Source organism: Stegostoma tigrinum, chromosome 2, assembly GCF_030684315.1.
Source record: "Stegostoma tigrinum isolate sSteTig4 chromosome 2, sSteTig4.hap1, whole genome shotgun sequence".
In the NCBI taxonomy this organism is placed as follows: Eukaryota; Metazoa; Chordata; class Chondrichthyes; order Orectolobiformes; family Stegostomatidae; genus Stegostoma; species Stegostoma tigrinum.
In genome coordinates this window covers 76,645,282-76,659,485 of record NC_081355.1, presented here as the reverse complement: position 1 = coordinate 76,659,485, position 14,204 = coordinate 76,645,282, and the positions used below count along the sequence as shown (strand labels likewise).

Below are 14,204 nucleotides of genomic sequence, written 5' to 3'. Positions count from 1 at the left end.
CACATCTGCCAATGTGGTATACTGTATCCACTGTGTGGCTTCCTCTACATTGGGGAAACCAAGCGGAGGCTTGGGGACCACTTTGCAGAACACCTCCGCTCGGTTCGCAATAAACAACTGCACCTCCCAGTCGCGAACCATTTTAACTCCCCCTCCCATTCCTTAGACGACATGTCCATCATGGGCCTCCTGCAGTGCCACAATGATGCCACCCGAAGGTTGCAGGAACAGCAACTCATTCTGCTTGGGAACCCTGCAGCCCAATGGTATCAATGTGGATTTCACAAGCTTCAAAAATCTCCCCTTCCTCCACTGCATCCCAAAACCAGCCCAGCTTGTCCCCTCTCCCCACTGCATCCCAAAACCAACCCAGCTTAGACCCGCCTCCCTAACCTGTTCTTCCTCTCACCTATCCCTTCCTCCCACCTCAAGCCACACCTCCATTTGCTACCTACTAACCTCATTCCACATCCTTGACCTGTCCGTCTTCCCTGGACTGACCTATCCCCTCCCTACCTATACTCTCTCCACCTATCTTCTCCTCTTTCCATCTTCTGTCCGCCTCCCCCTCTCTTCCTATTTATTCCAGAACCCTCTCCGATGAAGAGTCTAGGCCCAAAACGTCAGCTTTTGTGCTCCTGAGATGCTGCTTGGCCTGCTGTGTTCATCCAGCTCCACACTTTGTTATCTTGGATTCTCCAGCATCTGCAGTTCCCATTATCTCTCATCTCAGCAATATTGCAGCTTCTATTTTATTTCTAAGACTCTTGCCATAAATAATCACAATTTCAAGGCCTTCATTACTCCTGAGAACACCTTGATTTTAATTTATCAACTTCACCATGAGTACTCCTATCTTGATATCATATACATCAGTAGTTGGATCAGTGCCTATATATCGGGCCATCATCTTGCTGTGTACCTTACTTCCAGACCATTATCATTTCTATTCCCAATTGTTTATTTTTAATTTTTCAGTCTGTGGCTCCTCCTCTGTGGTCTAAATCCTCTCAATCTTGAATAGTTATACTCATGGAATAGCAGCTTGTCCAAGTCAGATAAAGTCCATCCTGTCTGCATAGCTTCCCTAGTCCTATAAAACACACCCCAATGTCAAGAAATATGAAACCTTCCTGTTGTGATGTCAGGTGTGTGACTGATATATATTTTAATTTTTTTTAAAAGCACTTAGATATTGAAAATGTGGCTTGGTTAGTGTATCTGAATGGGTTTAATGATTAACTTGTAAATGTTTCTGTAACCATGCAGATTTATTTAAAACAGTCAAGGAAGTATTCCTGAAGAGTACTGGGATTTTGTTTACAATGGGAACCTTATGAATAAATAGGGTAAGCATCATTGCATTAGGTTTCAGACAGAAGGATGCAGAATTCTATTGTGGTTATTTGGCTTGGGGACAGCAACAGCTTTTTACACAGGAAAAAAAAGGCTTTTAGTTTCAGTTTGAGGTGTTTACAGAAGGCCTGGTTGAAGCGAGAACAGTTGCTCCTAAAGAAGGGAGATAGTTCAGAATTGTTAAGCAATGTCAGAGGTAGGTTCTTTACTCAGAGTAGTAAGGGCATGGAATGCCCGCCTGCAACAGAGGTAGACTCGCCAACTTTAAGGGCATTTAAATGGTCACTAGGTAAACATATGGATGATAATGGAATAGTGTAGGTTATTTGATTGGTTTCACAGGTGGGCACATTATCGAGGGCCAAAAGGCCTGTACTGCGCTGTGGTGTTCTATGTTCTACTTTGTATGAAACAGATTACTTCAGACTAACACATTAAGTTTTCAAATTCTAGACCTGAAGTCCAACACAGGGTCATTTGAAGCTGAGTAAGTCTCAAATTAGTTGTATGAAGACTCAAGGAAGAGGTCCGCAGATTCTTAACAGCTGGAATTGAAACCACAGTTAAAATAATCTCCATAGAGAAGGGAATTCTTTCTGGCGAGTACAGTTAAGAGTGCTGTTAGTATTAGTGGAATTATCTTTTATCACATATTTCAATATTTTTATTGGTGCTGTATACAGTTTGTCTTATAGTTTCATTTCATGTGCATAAGAAACTATTTTTTGTAAGGAACAAATCTGCAGCATCAAGTACTGGTGGTCCAGTAAAACACCAACTCGTTAAAACAGAGACAAAAACGCATACACAACAAAAATACATGGAATGATGGCATCGCTGACTAGGACAGCATTCCTTGCCAATCATTAATTGCCTGGGGGAAGGTGGCGGCAAGCTGTCATCTTGACCCACTATTCAATTACGAAGGGAGCTCTTGCAGTTTTACCCAGTAATAATAAAGGATTTCCAAGTCAGGACACTGGGTGGCTTGGAGGTGGTGGTGCTCCCATATCTTTCTAGAGCAGTCAGTGGTCATGGATTTGAATGCTGTTACGAAGGAGACCAGACTGCAAGGCAGTTCTACTAATTTTGACACTAGTCTCCCAATGTTAATAAGGAGAACTTCAAAGGGTTGACAAGGCTGTGTTTGTCATTTCCAGTGCCCAAGTTGGTGTCAGGTTGTGCATCTGGTTTCATTCCTTTTCTCTTCCCATGCAGTTTATTCTATCATTTTGCTTGGCCATTTCCAAGGGCAGTTAAGAGTCAAACACATAGAGGGTCTGGATTCGCATGCAGGCTGGACTCAGCAAGGATAACGGTTTCCATCACCGAATGACATTAATGAACCAGATGGATTCTTTTCCAGACAAATCAACAATTTCACAGTCATCATTTGGTTTTTAATTTCAAATTTCACCATCTGCTGCGGCGGGATTTGAGCCTGGGTTTCCCAGAATATTAACTGGGTCTCTGGATTGCTAGTTAAGCAGCAATGCCACAAGGCCATCATCTCACCAAGCCAGGTTTCAGTCTAGGATCTGATGTGTCCACTAACAACATCAACTGGGATCTTACCATTGAATAGAAATATTGTATAGTGATCAACCTGCTTAAACCTACCCAGTACAACATACCAAGAATAACTTGAGAAAACTATTCTCCAGGCCTTGATATTCAATCAAAATCTACCTCCACAAACTCACACAAAGACCTCCACCAACCTTTACCTACACAGGAACCATGATGTGTGCATGCTTAACTTTGTTTCCAGTGCAGAAGTGACATCCAGTGGTCAAACATGAAACATCAGTACTACTCAGCATGTTCTTTTGTAGGTAAAAGCATTTTTTTAAAAAGTACGGAATTTGACTTGGTATTAAATTTGCTGATCATCAATTCACTAGATCATCTAAACTAACTTAAAATAGGGCCCTGCTAGCAAGTTATAAACTAAAATCAGTAACGCAGTATAAATCCACGAACTTCAACATTTTGGTATGAAGTTACTACTGCTCAAGTCAGTTTCCAGAACAAAGGTTGCCTTAATAGATCATGTTCCAATTGCTTTTGATTTAACCAGGGCAGTCTTTCACTGAAAGATGAGGTCATAAAGCTACAGATTTGGTTTTAACAATAACACAAATGTTGTTTGCAAATACAAGAAAACCATGTTTAAAAATGTGAAAAAATAAATTAGTTCAAAAGCTCTCTCAACATGAGGTAAAAAACAAAATCCCCTCTACTCCCAACACGATCATGTTAAGTTAGTCAAAAAGCGAAGAAACTCCTCCTTTCGATCAAATCTGATGGTTTGATTCATCTTCATCTTCTGTTCCAGGCCGGTGAGACACAAAAACCTTTATGATTAAATTTTTTAAGTTTTGTCCAGCCTGCTGATTTGAACCCTGGATCTCCTTCACTCATGCCTTCATCACGTCTAGTCTCAACTAGTCCAAACCTCTCCTGCCTCGGTCACCTACATTCCACCTTGCATACACTAGTGGTCATATGAAACTCTGCTGCCTTTGTCTTAACTTACACCATGCCCCATATCCCCTATCATCCTGCTACGTATTGACCTATGATGGCTCCCAGTGAAGCAAAATTTTAATTTTCAAAATTTTAAATTCTTCTTTTTGAAATTCCTCTATGGACTCATCCCTCCACATCTCTAATCCCTTCCAGTCCTGCAATATCAATGATATCTGCAGTTTTCAAATCTGGGTGGATTACACAAACCTGATTTTAATTGTTCCACCATTGGTGACTGTGTGCTTAGTTCTGAAACACTCACTTTGAACCTGTCTGCTTCTCAAATAACTTTTTCTCCTTTACAAAACTACTTCGACTCCAATACCTCATTCTGTGGCTTGGTATCATACTTGGCATTATAATGCTCTGGAGAAATGCCTTGGGACAGTTTTTTTAAACTTAAGTTAAAACGGCACAACATAAGTGGTGATAAATTCACTTGATCACAATTCTACCAACACCTTTCCAACTCACCTAAACCTCTGCTGCTGCACTAGCAGCCCAAATCTTCACGTGGTCTATAATTTCCTACAGTCTGCTACCAAGTGACACACATCAGTGAGAGATGTTGTGGAAATAACTGCAATCTGTAATTGCTTACAGTTAGGTACAAACTGGATTAATTAATGCATGTGTGAACAATTGGCTGGCATTTGGTGCCTTGTCATTCACAATTACTCCCCATTATCACAAAGCCGAAGTAATTCATCTGGACTGTCAAAAATTGACAGAAATTACTAAAAGTAAAACAGTTTTTCTGAAAAAAAAAGTTGAAAAATAAAATCACTGCTAAAACCATTAAATCAGTCTTGCTAATTGCAGAAAGGGGTAAAGATTTCTTCTCAAATGCCTTGATTAAACAGAGGTCTATTACCAGAGTTATGATAAAACAAGATTAAATGCTAAAACAGGCAACTAAGTGTCAGTTCTGTTATCCTTCAATAAAATCAAGTTTGCATCCTAATTCCATCATGTACCTGCCTAAAATTTTAAAACACTCAGATTTGGAATTGTAAATTTAATGAGCATGGACTACTTTTGTTGGAGAGGATACCAACTTCAGGAACTTTTTTCCCCCCCGAAAGGCACAGCTCGGACTTCAAGGACATGTTCTCTGGGGGTGGGGGGTGTAAGGGTTTATGCAAAAGCAACCAAACACCCCTCTCCCTTCAGAGATAGTAGGAACTGCAGATGTTGGAGAATCTGAGAAAGCAAGGTGCAGAGCTGGATGAACACAGCAGGTCAAGCAGCATAAAGGGGAGCAGGAAGGCTGACGTTATGAGTCTAGACTTCTAAAGTCTAGGCCCAAAACGTCAGCCTTCCTGCTCGACCTGCTATGTTCATCCAGTTCAACACCTTGTTAGCTCTATCCCTTCCTCCACTTTACACTCAAGTCCTGAGTCACACTAAGAACATAACAACTAGGAGCAGGAGTGACAACTCACCTCCAATCTACTCCCCCATTACACACTATTATGGCCAATCTCACCTTGACCTCAACACCAATTTCCTGCCCATTTCCACTAATTAAAAATCTGACTTTTTTCCTCCTAAAACTGACTCAGTGTCCTAGCATCCACTGCACTCTATGGTAGCGAATTCTACAGGCTCACAACCCTTTGACAGAAATGACTTCTCCCCAATTCCTCTTTTAAATCTAAAACTATGATCTCTCATTCTAGATTACTCCAAATAGGAAACATCCCCATTAGCATCTTAAGTACTACAATTAGACTTCTGCTCATTCTTCTAAACTCAGAGTGACATTTATTATTTATCAGAACCAGTGAAATTGCTGTGACTAAAGAGAAAAGCAAAGAAAGGCTCGTAACACTAAGAGAAAACAGGCACCGATCAGGAAAGTTGACAGACTATTCAAATGGAAGGGCCCAGAGGGTCTGTATGCAATTTTAAAATGAAGTTGGTCGAACTTTCTTCCTTAAAGACACTGCTTAAGACCTAACTCTCTGATCAGCTTTTTGGTCATCTGACTTATTTCCTAATACGGCTTAACATCTTATTTGTTTCACTACGCTCCTACCTTGCTAAGTTTTATTACTTTAAAGGCACTACACAAGCTATTATTGTAAATTCACTCAAATTATAAATAAACTTATAAATTAGTTATATTAAAGTTGCTGTCCATTTGCACTTGAGGGAAAGTCAAAACATTTCCGTGACATTTAAAGAAACCACAAGAACAACAGTCAAAAGAAACAAACCCTTTTTTTCAGACCCTTCAGATCAAATCACTTGAGCCATACAGACCATATCTTCTGATGCTGTAACCTTTATGAACAAAACCAAAACTTTTCATAAACTTTGTACAAGATGAAGTTATTGCAGGAGTACCATCAACACTGTCAATATAATGTGCTTTACCTGTTCAAATGGAGTTACATCTTGATTATGTGGAATCTGCAGACCCCAAAGTCTGAACCTTCTGGCCAACCCAGGATACTGCATATCTTCTGGAAGTTCAACAATACATGACTTGTTTAGAGTTTCAGAATTTCCATAATCGACATAAGTCATCAGCCACTGGAAATAAAAAGATTAAAAAAAAACAAAATTTACGCAGAAATACTTAAAGCATTTACACAAATGGATTTTTTTTAATTAAAAGAAGGCTTTTTTTTAATTTAGCCAATACTGTGCAATGACACATAACTGCATTAGAGAAATGCCATTAATAATAAATCTATAGCATGTGACGGAAGCAATGGGAGGACCATCTAAAAATACGTGTCTTTCTGAAGCCAGGAGCACATACGTGCTGACAAAACTTCTGCAAAATCAACGACAACAGACTGGATATTGTGCCGAGATAGCTGAAAAATAATCTACTGCATTAGGTCCTGTTCTCTCAACTATCTGGGGGGGACAAAGAAATTGCTTTGAATGCTCTCAAGCTCTGCTTGGAACACAGCAGCGTTGATATTAATTACTGGTAGAAGCTTGCTTCTTATTCATTCAAAAAGTATTCAAGTTGAAACAACATGTCCATCAAGCTGCAGTATACAACTAGACCAAGTACTTCAATGATAAGACACTGTGGTGGCAAATGCCTCCAAAGCAATTACATCCCTCTTCAAAACAGGGGACCAAAATTGAGGCAAGTTCTAGTGAGGCATTCAAGAGGATGTTGGATTATTATTGAAATAAAAACAATATGTAGGGTTATAAGGAAAAAGTATCAATTTGACACTGAGTCAAAACAGCCAGAGAGCCAACACAAACACAACAGAGTAAACGTCCTTCTGAACCCTCACAGTTCTGTGATTCTCTAATGTCAAAGAAGCACACGATGTACTATGTGACACAATCACCACATTCAAAATCGATCATCAGACCGCTGGTACAGAGATTTATGCCTGAAGAAGAAAAAATTATTGTTAAGTGGCCACAGGTTCAAACTTGGGCATCCCACTACAGCCAGAGAAAAATCGGGCCTAACAGAAAATTGGCCAAACTAAATTCAACAGCTGCCAGCAGTGATAAAGAACAGTGGAAACCAAGGTCAAAGCAGTCACAAAGATTCAGGGGGAAATCAGTTACAAGTAGCTCAAGGGTTGGACATTGATACTTCTCTAATCAGATTTTCTTTCATCTTGACTTCCAGCAAGTGCCTCAAGACATGCACTTTACATCTCCCCAGCATAGCAACAGTGAAGTCTGCTGGCAGGGCCCCTTTGGATGCTTTGGGCCCCACTCATGACTCCACTGGCCAAAGGTCATGGAATATTCTGGAAAGTCCAGGGCAAGCAGAGATCAAAAATCTCACACCTCAAAGCTACCCGCTCAAATAAAGACTCGTAGTATGACTCATGGCGGAAGACTGCACAGCAACCCAAGATGACCCAGAAGATCTGTCATGATCTGAGAGACCCATCTTTGTGGAAGAGAGCCAGCCCTATGTCAGAGAGGAAGGGCATTCCTACTGCCCAGCTCAAACACATGGAATGTTGTGGGCAATGTCCTATCTCAGATGGTTAGAGCTGAATAGTGTAAATATGGTGGAAATTTCAGAAAAGTTCATATAGTATTTTTAAATAAAAGAAAATTTTGTTAATAAAACCAAGTTAAAACACAAACCAAATTCTGCGTCCTTTTGTCTGCCTTACCAACATAATACATAAACTGGTCAGGCTGTCCAAAGCACAGACAACACAATAATTCCAAGAATACCTTTTCATTAGTCATCATTTTTTTCAGCTTGCACCTATACCAACATTGGTCTTCGGAATATAATCCACCATAAATCTGTAAGAATAAAAATATTTACTACTTTATGATCCCCATAAAAGAGCTGTTACATTATATATACACACAGATGTTACAAACGTGTACAAGAGTCAAGTAAATAGCTCACAACACTAAGTTTACAAACTTCAGATGTTGCAAGTCAGTTCCGAGGAAGGGTCACCAGACCCGAAACGTTAACTGATATTTTTCTTCACCGATACTGCCAAACCTGCTGAGCTTTTCCAGGAACTTCTGTTTTTGTTTACAAACTACAGTCAGATTAATAGGTTGAATCGATAAAGCATGATGTAAAATAGGTTCAGATCTCAAAGACTCTTAATTAAGGTGTTAAATTGAGACAAATATTCAGCAAACACCTAACATAAGCAAGAATTAATCACTGTTCTTTTACTGATGACATAGGGCACAAACAAAATCTTCAGTATCCACACAGCAATCAGCTCAGCTTTCAGATACCTCATTGGAATGTTCAAGTCAACTCTGCAATGTATTGTTCGGAAATCTCGATTAGAAGCCAAGTACCTGCTACTGATTGATTTGAATTTGTTTTTAAAAGGATCATAAAGCACATTTAAGCATCTAAATGCAAATATCAAACTGTCTGGGATGTCATTGGGTGAGGGCAAAAAGGGAGATGGTCCCTCTGAAAGAGGGCAACAGGAAAACCTATTTGGTGACAGAACTGCACAGAGTTGGCAGAAACTGCAGAAAATGATCCGTTGAATACGGAGGCTGATCGGGTGAAAGCTCAGGTCAAAGGGACTGAGGGGGGTTCTGGGAATAAAGAAGGGATGCAAGCGCAGTACATGAAATGGGCTGAACACAGTAGTGAGCCCTGCCAACCATGCGATCGTCAGCAGAGCAAAAGAAAGATATCTCAAGAAGCGAAGATAATAAAATGTGAGGCTGGATGAACACAGCAGGCCCAGCAGCATCTCAGGAGCACAAAAGATGACGTTTCGGGCCTAGACCCTTCATCTGATGAAGAGTCTAGGGCCGAAACGCCAGCTTTTGTGCTCCTGAGATGCTGCTGGGCCTGCTGTGTTCATCCAGCCTCACATTTTATTATCTTGGATTCTCCAGCATCTGCAGTTCCCATTATCACTGTATCAAGAAGCGCTTGTGTGGAAGCTTATGTCACCAGAACAAATGTTGGGAGAATGAAATGGAATCCTTTCAGTAGTCAGGATATGAGGAGGCATAGTTGGGGTAGCTTTGGGAGTCCGCAGAGTCCAGCAACGTAAACAGAAAAGTAAAGGAAGTGAAGAGTCGACCAGATGAAGCTGAGAGGAGGGTAGAAATTGGAAATAAAGTCGTTATGAACTGGAGAACATCAGAGAGCAGAAGGCAGCACTGATGCTGTCATTAATGTACCAGAAAAGCAAATGAGAGAGGAGACCTGAGGAGGACTGAAATTATGCAAAATCCACATATACCACAACAGAGAGCAAACAACAGATTGACAACCCCAGCACAGCATACAAAGGGAATGGCAAAAGTCTGTGGTAAAGTCGGAGTCCGGCTGGGTAAGAAGCACAGAGGACAACTTGTCTGGCTTACCAACACCAACCACCCGCATTGTTTCCGCCCTCAGGAAACTGGAACTTATTTACAAGTCATGCTGCTTCCAGGCGTGCTGATGAGACTATTCCCAGACAGACACTGTTGTCTGTCTCCAGATAGGCCCTTCACCTCCATGGGCTATTTTATAACAAAGGCAACTTTACAACCATCAGATTTTACAAACATAGCTAATAGTGATAGCTTCCAACACTGTCCACTTTCCAATGACCTCAGCATATTGTCTAAGCTCTGCAGGGTGCGTCAATTTCAAAATGAGTGTTAACATATTTAGACAAAATTTCAACTTTGTCTATACATTGGTGGATCCCTTGAAATCTTTAGAAGCCTGAGATGAATGCCCCTGTTGATATCAACTGCTATTTAAATATGCCCAGTTTTGTCCAACGTTCCAGATTTACCAAAAATTTATAAGGACGTACTATTGTTTGTTTTGTTTTTACAACAGCTTCACAGCACAGCTAATGAATTTTCAGAGATGTATGCATTTCAAAATGTAGGTCTTTCTCTCATTCGATCGCCTTTTGTTCACAACCCTGCAGAGAATACATGTCCTGCTTTATTCCTACACACACATACATACTAAATCCATAATAAATGATATTCCTTACCAAGCATAAAATTTTCTGGGGGACTTACTTTTCTCATTTAAGGTCTTATCACCTGTACAAACCTTTGTATAGACCACTGACTTGCAAACAGTTTCCATGACAATTGCATCTAGATCAGTGATAAATGTAACGAATAGCAGAAGTTTTAACACTGACCCACTAGAATCCAGTCTGCAGACAGGACAAAGGCAATTAATAGCAATTATGCACCTAGACCAATCATTATATTCCTAAATTCAGAAATTGATTCCATTTTTACATCAAAGTAAAAGTAAATTGCTGTCGAAAGAAGAAAACTGCTAAGCTATTCTTAGTTTACTTAGAGGATGATGCCCATGAGCAAAGCACAGAGCGAAGCAGGGGAAGAGGGAAAGTAACTATACGAAACATCTTAAATAGCTGCTCCATCCTACTTATCCCAATTTGTAAACTACCTTTTCAGGAGCAGGATCTCCAAACACCTTGGCAGCAAATGGGCAGATTTCTGTCAAAGCAGTAGATATCTTAAGAAGATCTTCAATTAATTCAATTGCCTAGAAATGAAGTATATGCAAGATTTGAATTTAACATTATTTTAGCTGTTTAGAATTCAGATTCAAGTATCAGGTAATGCATTTGATTCCAATAAACAGAGCAGCCTAAGCTGAAGAGAGTGAAAACTACATCACACACTCTCACCGTCTAACATCTACTATATCCAAAATAACTTTCTTGACCATAGAATTAGAAGTTGAAGGGACCTGGGCTGAAGGACACAGGAGGCAATATTAAAACTCAAATGAGAAGGCAAATAAGAGTGAGAATCAATATTCTAACAAGTGTAAAATTAAACCCCAGCTGATTGCAGTCGTGGCATTTAATGGGGCAAGGTTTTGTCTCACAGCCATGTAATCTTCCTGGAGAAGTGAGGCATTTCATTAAATATGTAAATCGAGAGTCTGATTTAATTGTTGCAAATTTTAAGGCTTGGGACATTTAGCAACTAAGGGTGAGACTACATGGTTGCAGAAGATACATTCTTTTTATAGCAAAGCTCATGAATAAGTGAAGAGCAAGAGTGCACCCCAACCTCTTCAGGAATCCTGCCAACCATGACCTCGGTTCACAAAACACAATCTGACACATGCACCAGCTATATCCAGTGATGCCACTCTCTTACGCATGATCCACTATCGCCTCCTTGAACCCATAATTTCAACCTTCTTTCTAATTACCGATCTGAACTGCCCCTCCAGTCTTTGGGCTCCCCCTCTCTCCCAATTTGATTTGTATCCACATCCTCCACCGTCCAACATTTAATCTTTTCTGTTCACACTGTCCATTCTCAGCAATTCCTAGCTGCAGCCTATGGCCTTATCTGCTCTTTTAGTTAAAGATAAAAGTGACCATGGCACTATTCTAGGGATAAGGAGTTTTCCCTGGTGCTTTCACCAACAATTAACACTTAACCAACAATACAGACAACTGCATCATCGTTTAGGTTTGTCAGGTCTTGCAACTTAGATACTACAACTTATAAAACTGGAATTGAAAAAGAAACAAACACTTTCATAAATTGCTTCAACTGTTTTGGGGCAGCCTGAAGGTCACAGAATCCCTAGTGTGGAAACAGGCCTTTTGGCCCAACAAGTCCACACTGAACCTCAGAGCACCCACCCAAACCCATTCCCCCATGACCCACCTAATCTACACATCCATGAACACTATGGGCAATTAAGCATGACCAATCCACCTAACCTGCACGTCTTTGGACTGTGGGAGGAAACTGGAGCTCCTGGAGGAAACACATGCAGCCACGCCCAAGAGTGGAATTGAACCTGCGTCCCTGGCGCTGTGAGGCACTAGTGCTAACCGCTGAGCCACCGTGCTGCCCAATGATACAGAAATGCGAGCTCTCTTTCTTTTACTGATTCACAGTGAGCAAACTGAAAGCTCATTTTTTAAAATATATTGACTTAAACTATCTGTGGTTGAGAGAACTTTTAGCATATGTAAAAATGTACAATATTGAAGGAGGAAATGAAGTGGGTAGCAGTATTAAAAACAATAGAACTTCACAGAAGCACAAGAATTTAAACACAAAACTGGTCCAAACAGAATTGCTTCGGATTAAATTGAAGATTAGCAAAGAACTAATCCAACATTGGAATTGGTTCCTTGCTAATCTCCTGGTGCACTGTTGAACTAAGGAAATTAAAGATGAAATGTGAAGGAAAATTAGACGAATATATTTTAACTATAATTGTATCTGTAGAAGATTTAATTAAACAAAATACGTTGAGATAGAGAAAATGTTTTGGTAATAAACAAGAAGGGTTTTTTGACATGTTCAAAAATGTTTAATCAGTCAAAATGTTGCCACTCCAAACAAAACAAAGCATTACATGTCCTGACTCTGATAATGAAGTGGATTAACTATGCACTAAAACAAAAATATCTGAAAAAATAAGCAGAAAAATAACTTGGCCTATTGGCATATTTTAAACGATAAAGCTCGAAGGGAATGCATTCAACTGGATAGAGAGATTATACAGAGATGCAAAATTAAATCATATCCAAATATTAGTAAATGCAATTTTCTGCTGTTGAGCTAAAGTTAAACTACCAAAAAATGGAAGGATTCCAATGATGTACATTCTCACGAGAAATAAAAGCACATTAAAATTTTTGGATCCACAGCTGCAGATGGAGTATTGCTAAGGATTTAGCTATGTTTAAAGAAACATTAATAATTAATCTGGGCATAAAACTTCAGCGCTGTAGGAGGCGGCCAAGATAGATTGTCAACTCAGGACTTCAGGCTTGAGGTGCTGAGATGCCTGCAAATGCTTCAGTTTTGTTTTTTGTGCTGACGTCTTGGGGTCTCCTATTATTAAAGGTGGGGATATTTGTGGATCCAGTGCCCACCAGTTATTGTCAGGATGGGTCAGGACTGTAGAGCCTTGTCCTGATTCATCACTTTGGCGATCACTTACCTCTGTCTCTCACATGCTCTTTACACTATCTGGCAGTCAAGTAGCCCTTTACCACGGTTTCACCAAGCTGACACCTCTTTTTGAAAGTTATATCTTGCGCTGCTCCAGCCATGCCCTCCTGGTTTGGTGGTAATGGTAGAATGGGCCATTTGCCAGGCCACGAGGTCAGATAGTGGTTAAATACAGTTCTACTGACAGGCACAGCATCTCATGGATGTCAGGTTTTTACTTGCTAAAATCTACACATGCAGCACAGCAACAGTGCCACGCGACACAGGGGAGGGTATCCGCATTGTGAAGCGGGTATTTCCTCTCCAAAAAGCGACTATGCGGTAGTCACTCATATGATATGGTCATGGACATACGTGTGACAGGTAGACGGGTGAGCACAAGGTGAGTGCAATTTTCCCCTCTTGCTGGTTCCCTCAACACCTTTCACAAGACCGTATGACAGCCTGTCCTTGAAAACTCAGCCAGCAGTCAGTTGTGGTGCTATTGACTTCCTGATGGATACACCCAGTGTATATTCCCAATCTCAGTACGGCTGTCAGAGAACAAATAATTCATCAAGTAAGGGCAGAGATTTGAGGTGAGGGCAGGACTGGCGAAAGGTGGTAAGCAGCATTAACACTGACTTACCATCTCTGACTCTATGGCATTTCATGACATTAATGTTGCAGAAGGCCAGGGCAACTCCCTCCTTAATGCATACCATAGTTGTGCCACAACATCAACAAATGACTTGGATTTTAAAAAAAAAGTGAACGTACTAGTACCAAGCTTGTGGCTGACAATGTAGGTGAGAAACCAAATGCTGAGAATGACAGAGTCTGCAAAGAGATATAGACAGGTTAAGCACAATGACAAAAGCTTGGCACATGGA

The 14,204-nt window shown here is 40.4% G+C and overlaps 1 protein-coding gene across 1 annotated transcript in view; it reads right to left on the bottom strand.

The window, feature by feature from the left end:
- The window catches only part of LOC125466012 (serine/threonine-protein kinase 31-like), a 90,094-nt gene that overhangs the window by 63,364 nt on the left and 12,526 nt on the right, over positions 1-14,204 (bottom strand). The window contains exons 4-6 of the mRNA XM_059654783.1: positions 10,781-10,879; positions 8,077-8,151; positions 6,271-6,429 (exon numbers count right to left, since the gene is read on the bottom strand). Coding sequence (XP_059510766.1) covers positions 6,271-6,429; positions 8,077-8,151; positions 10,781-10,879 — 333 coding nt within the window. The remainder of the gene's footprint in view (positions 1-6,270; positions 6,430-8,076; positions 8,152-10,780; positions 10,880-14,204) is intronic.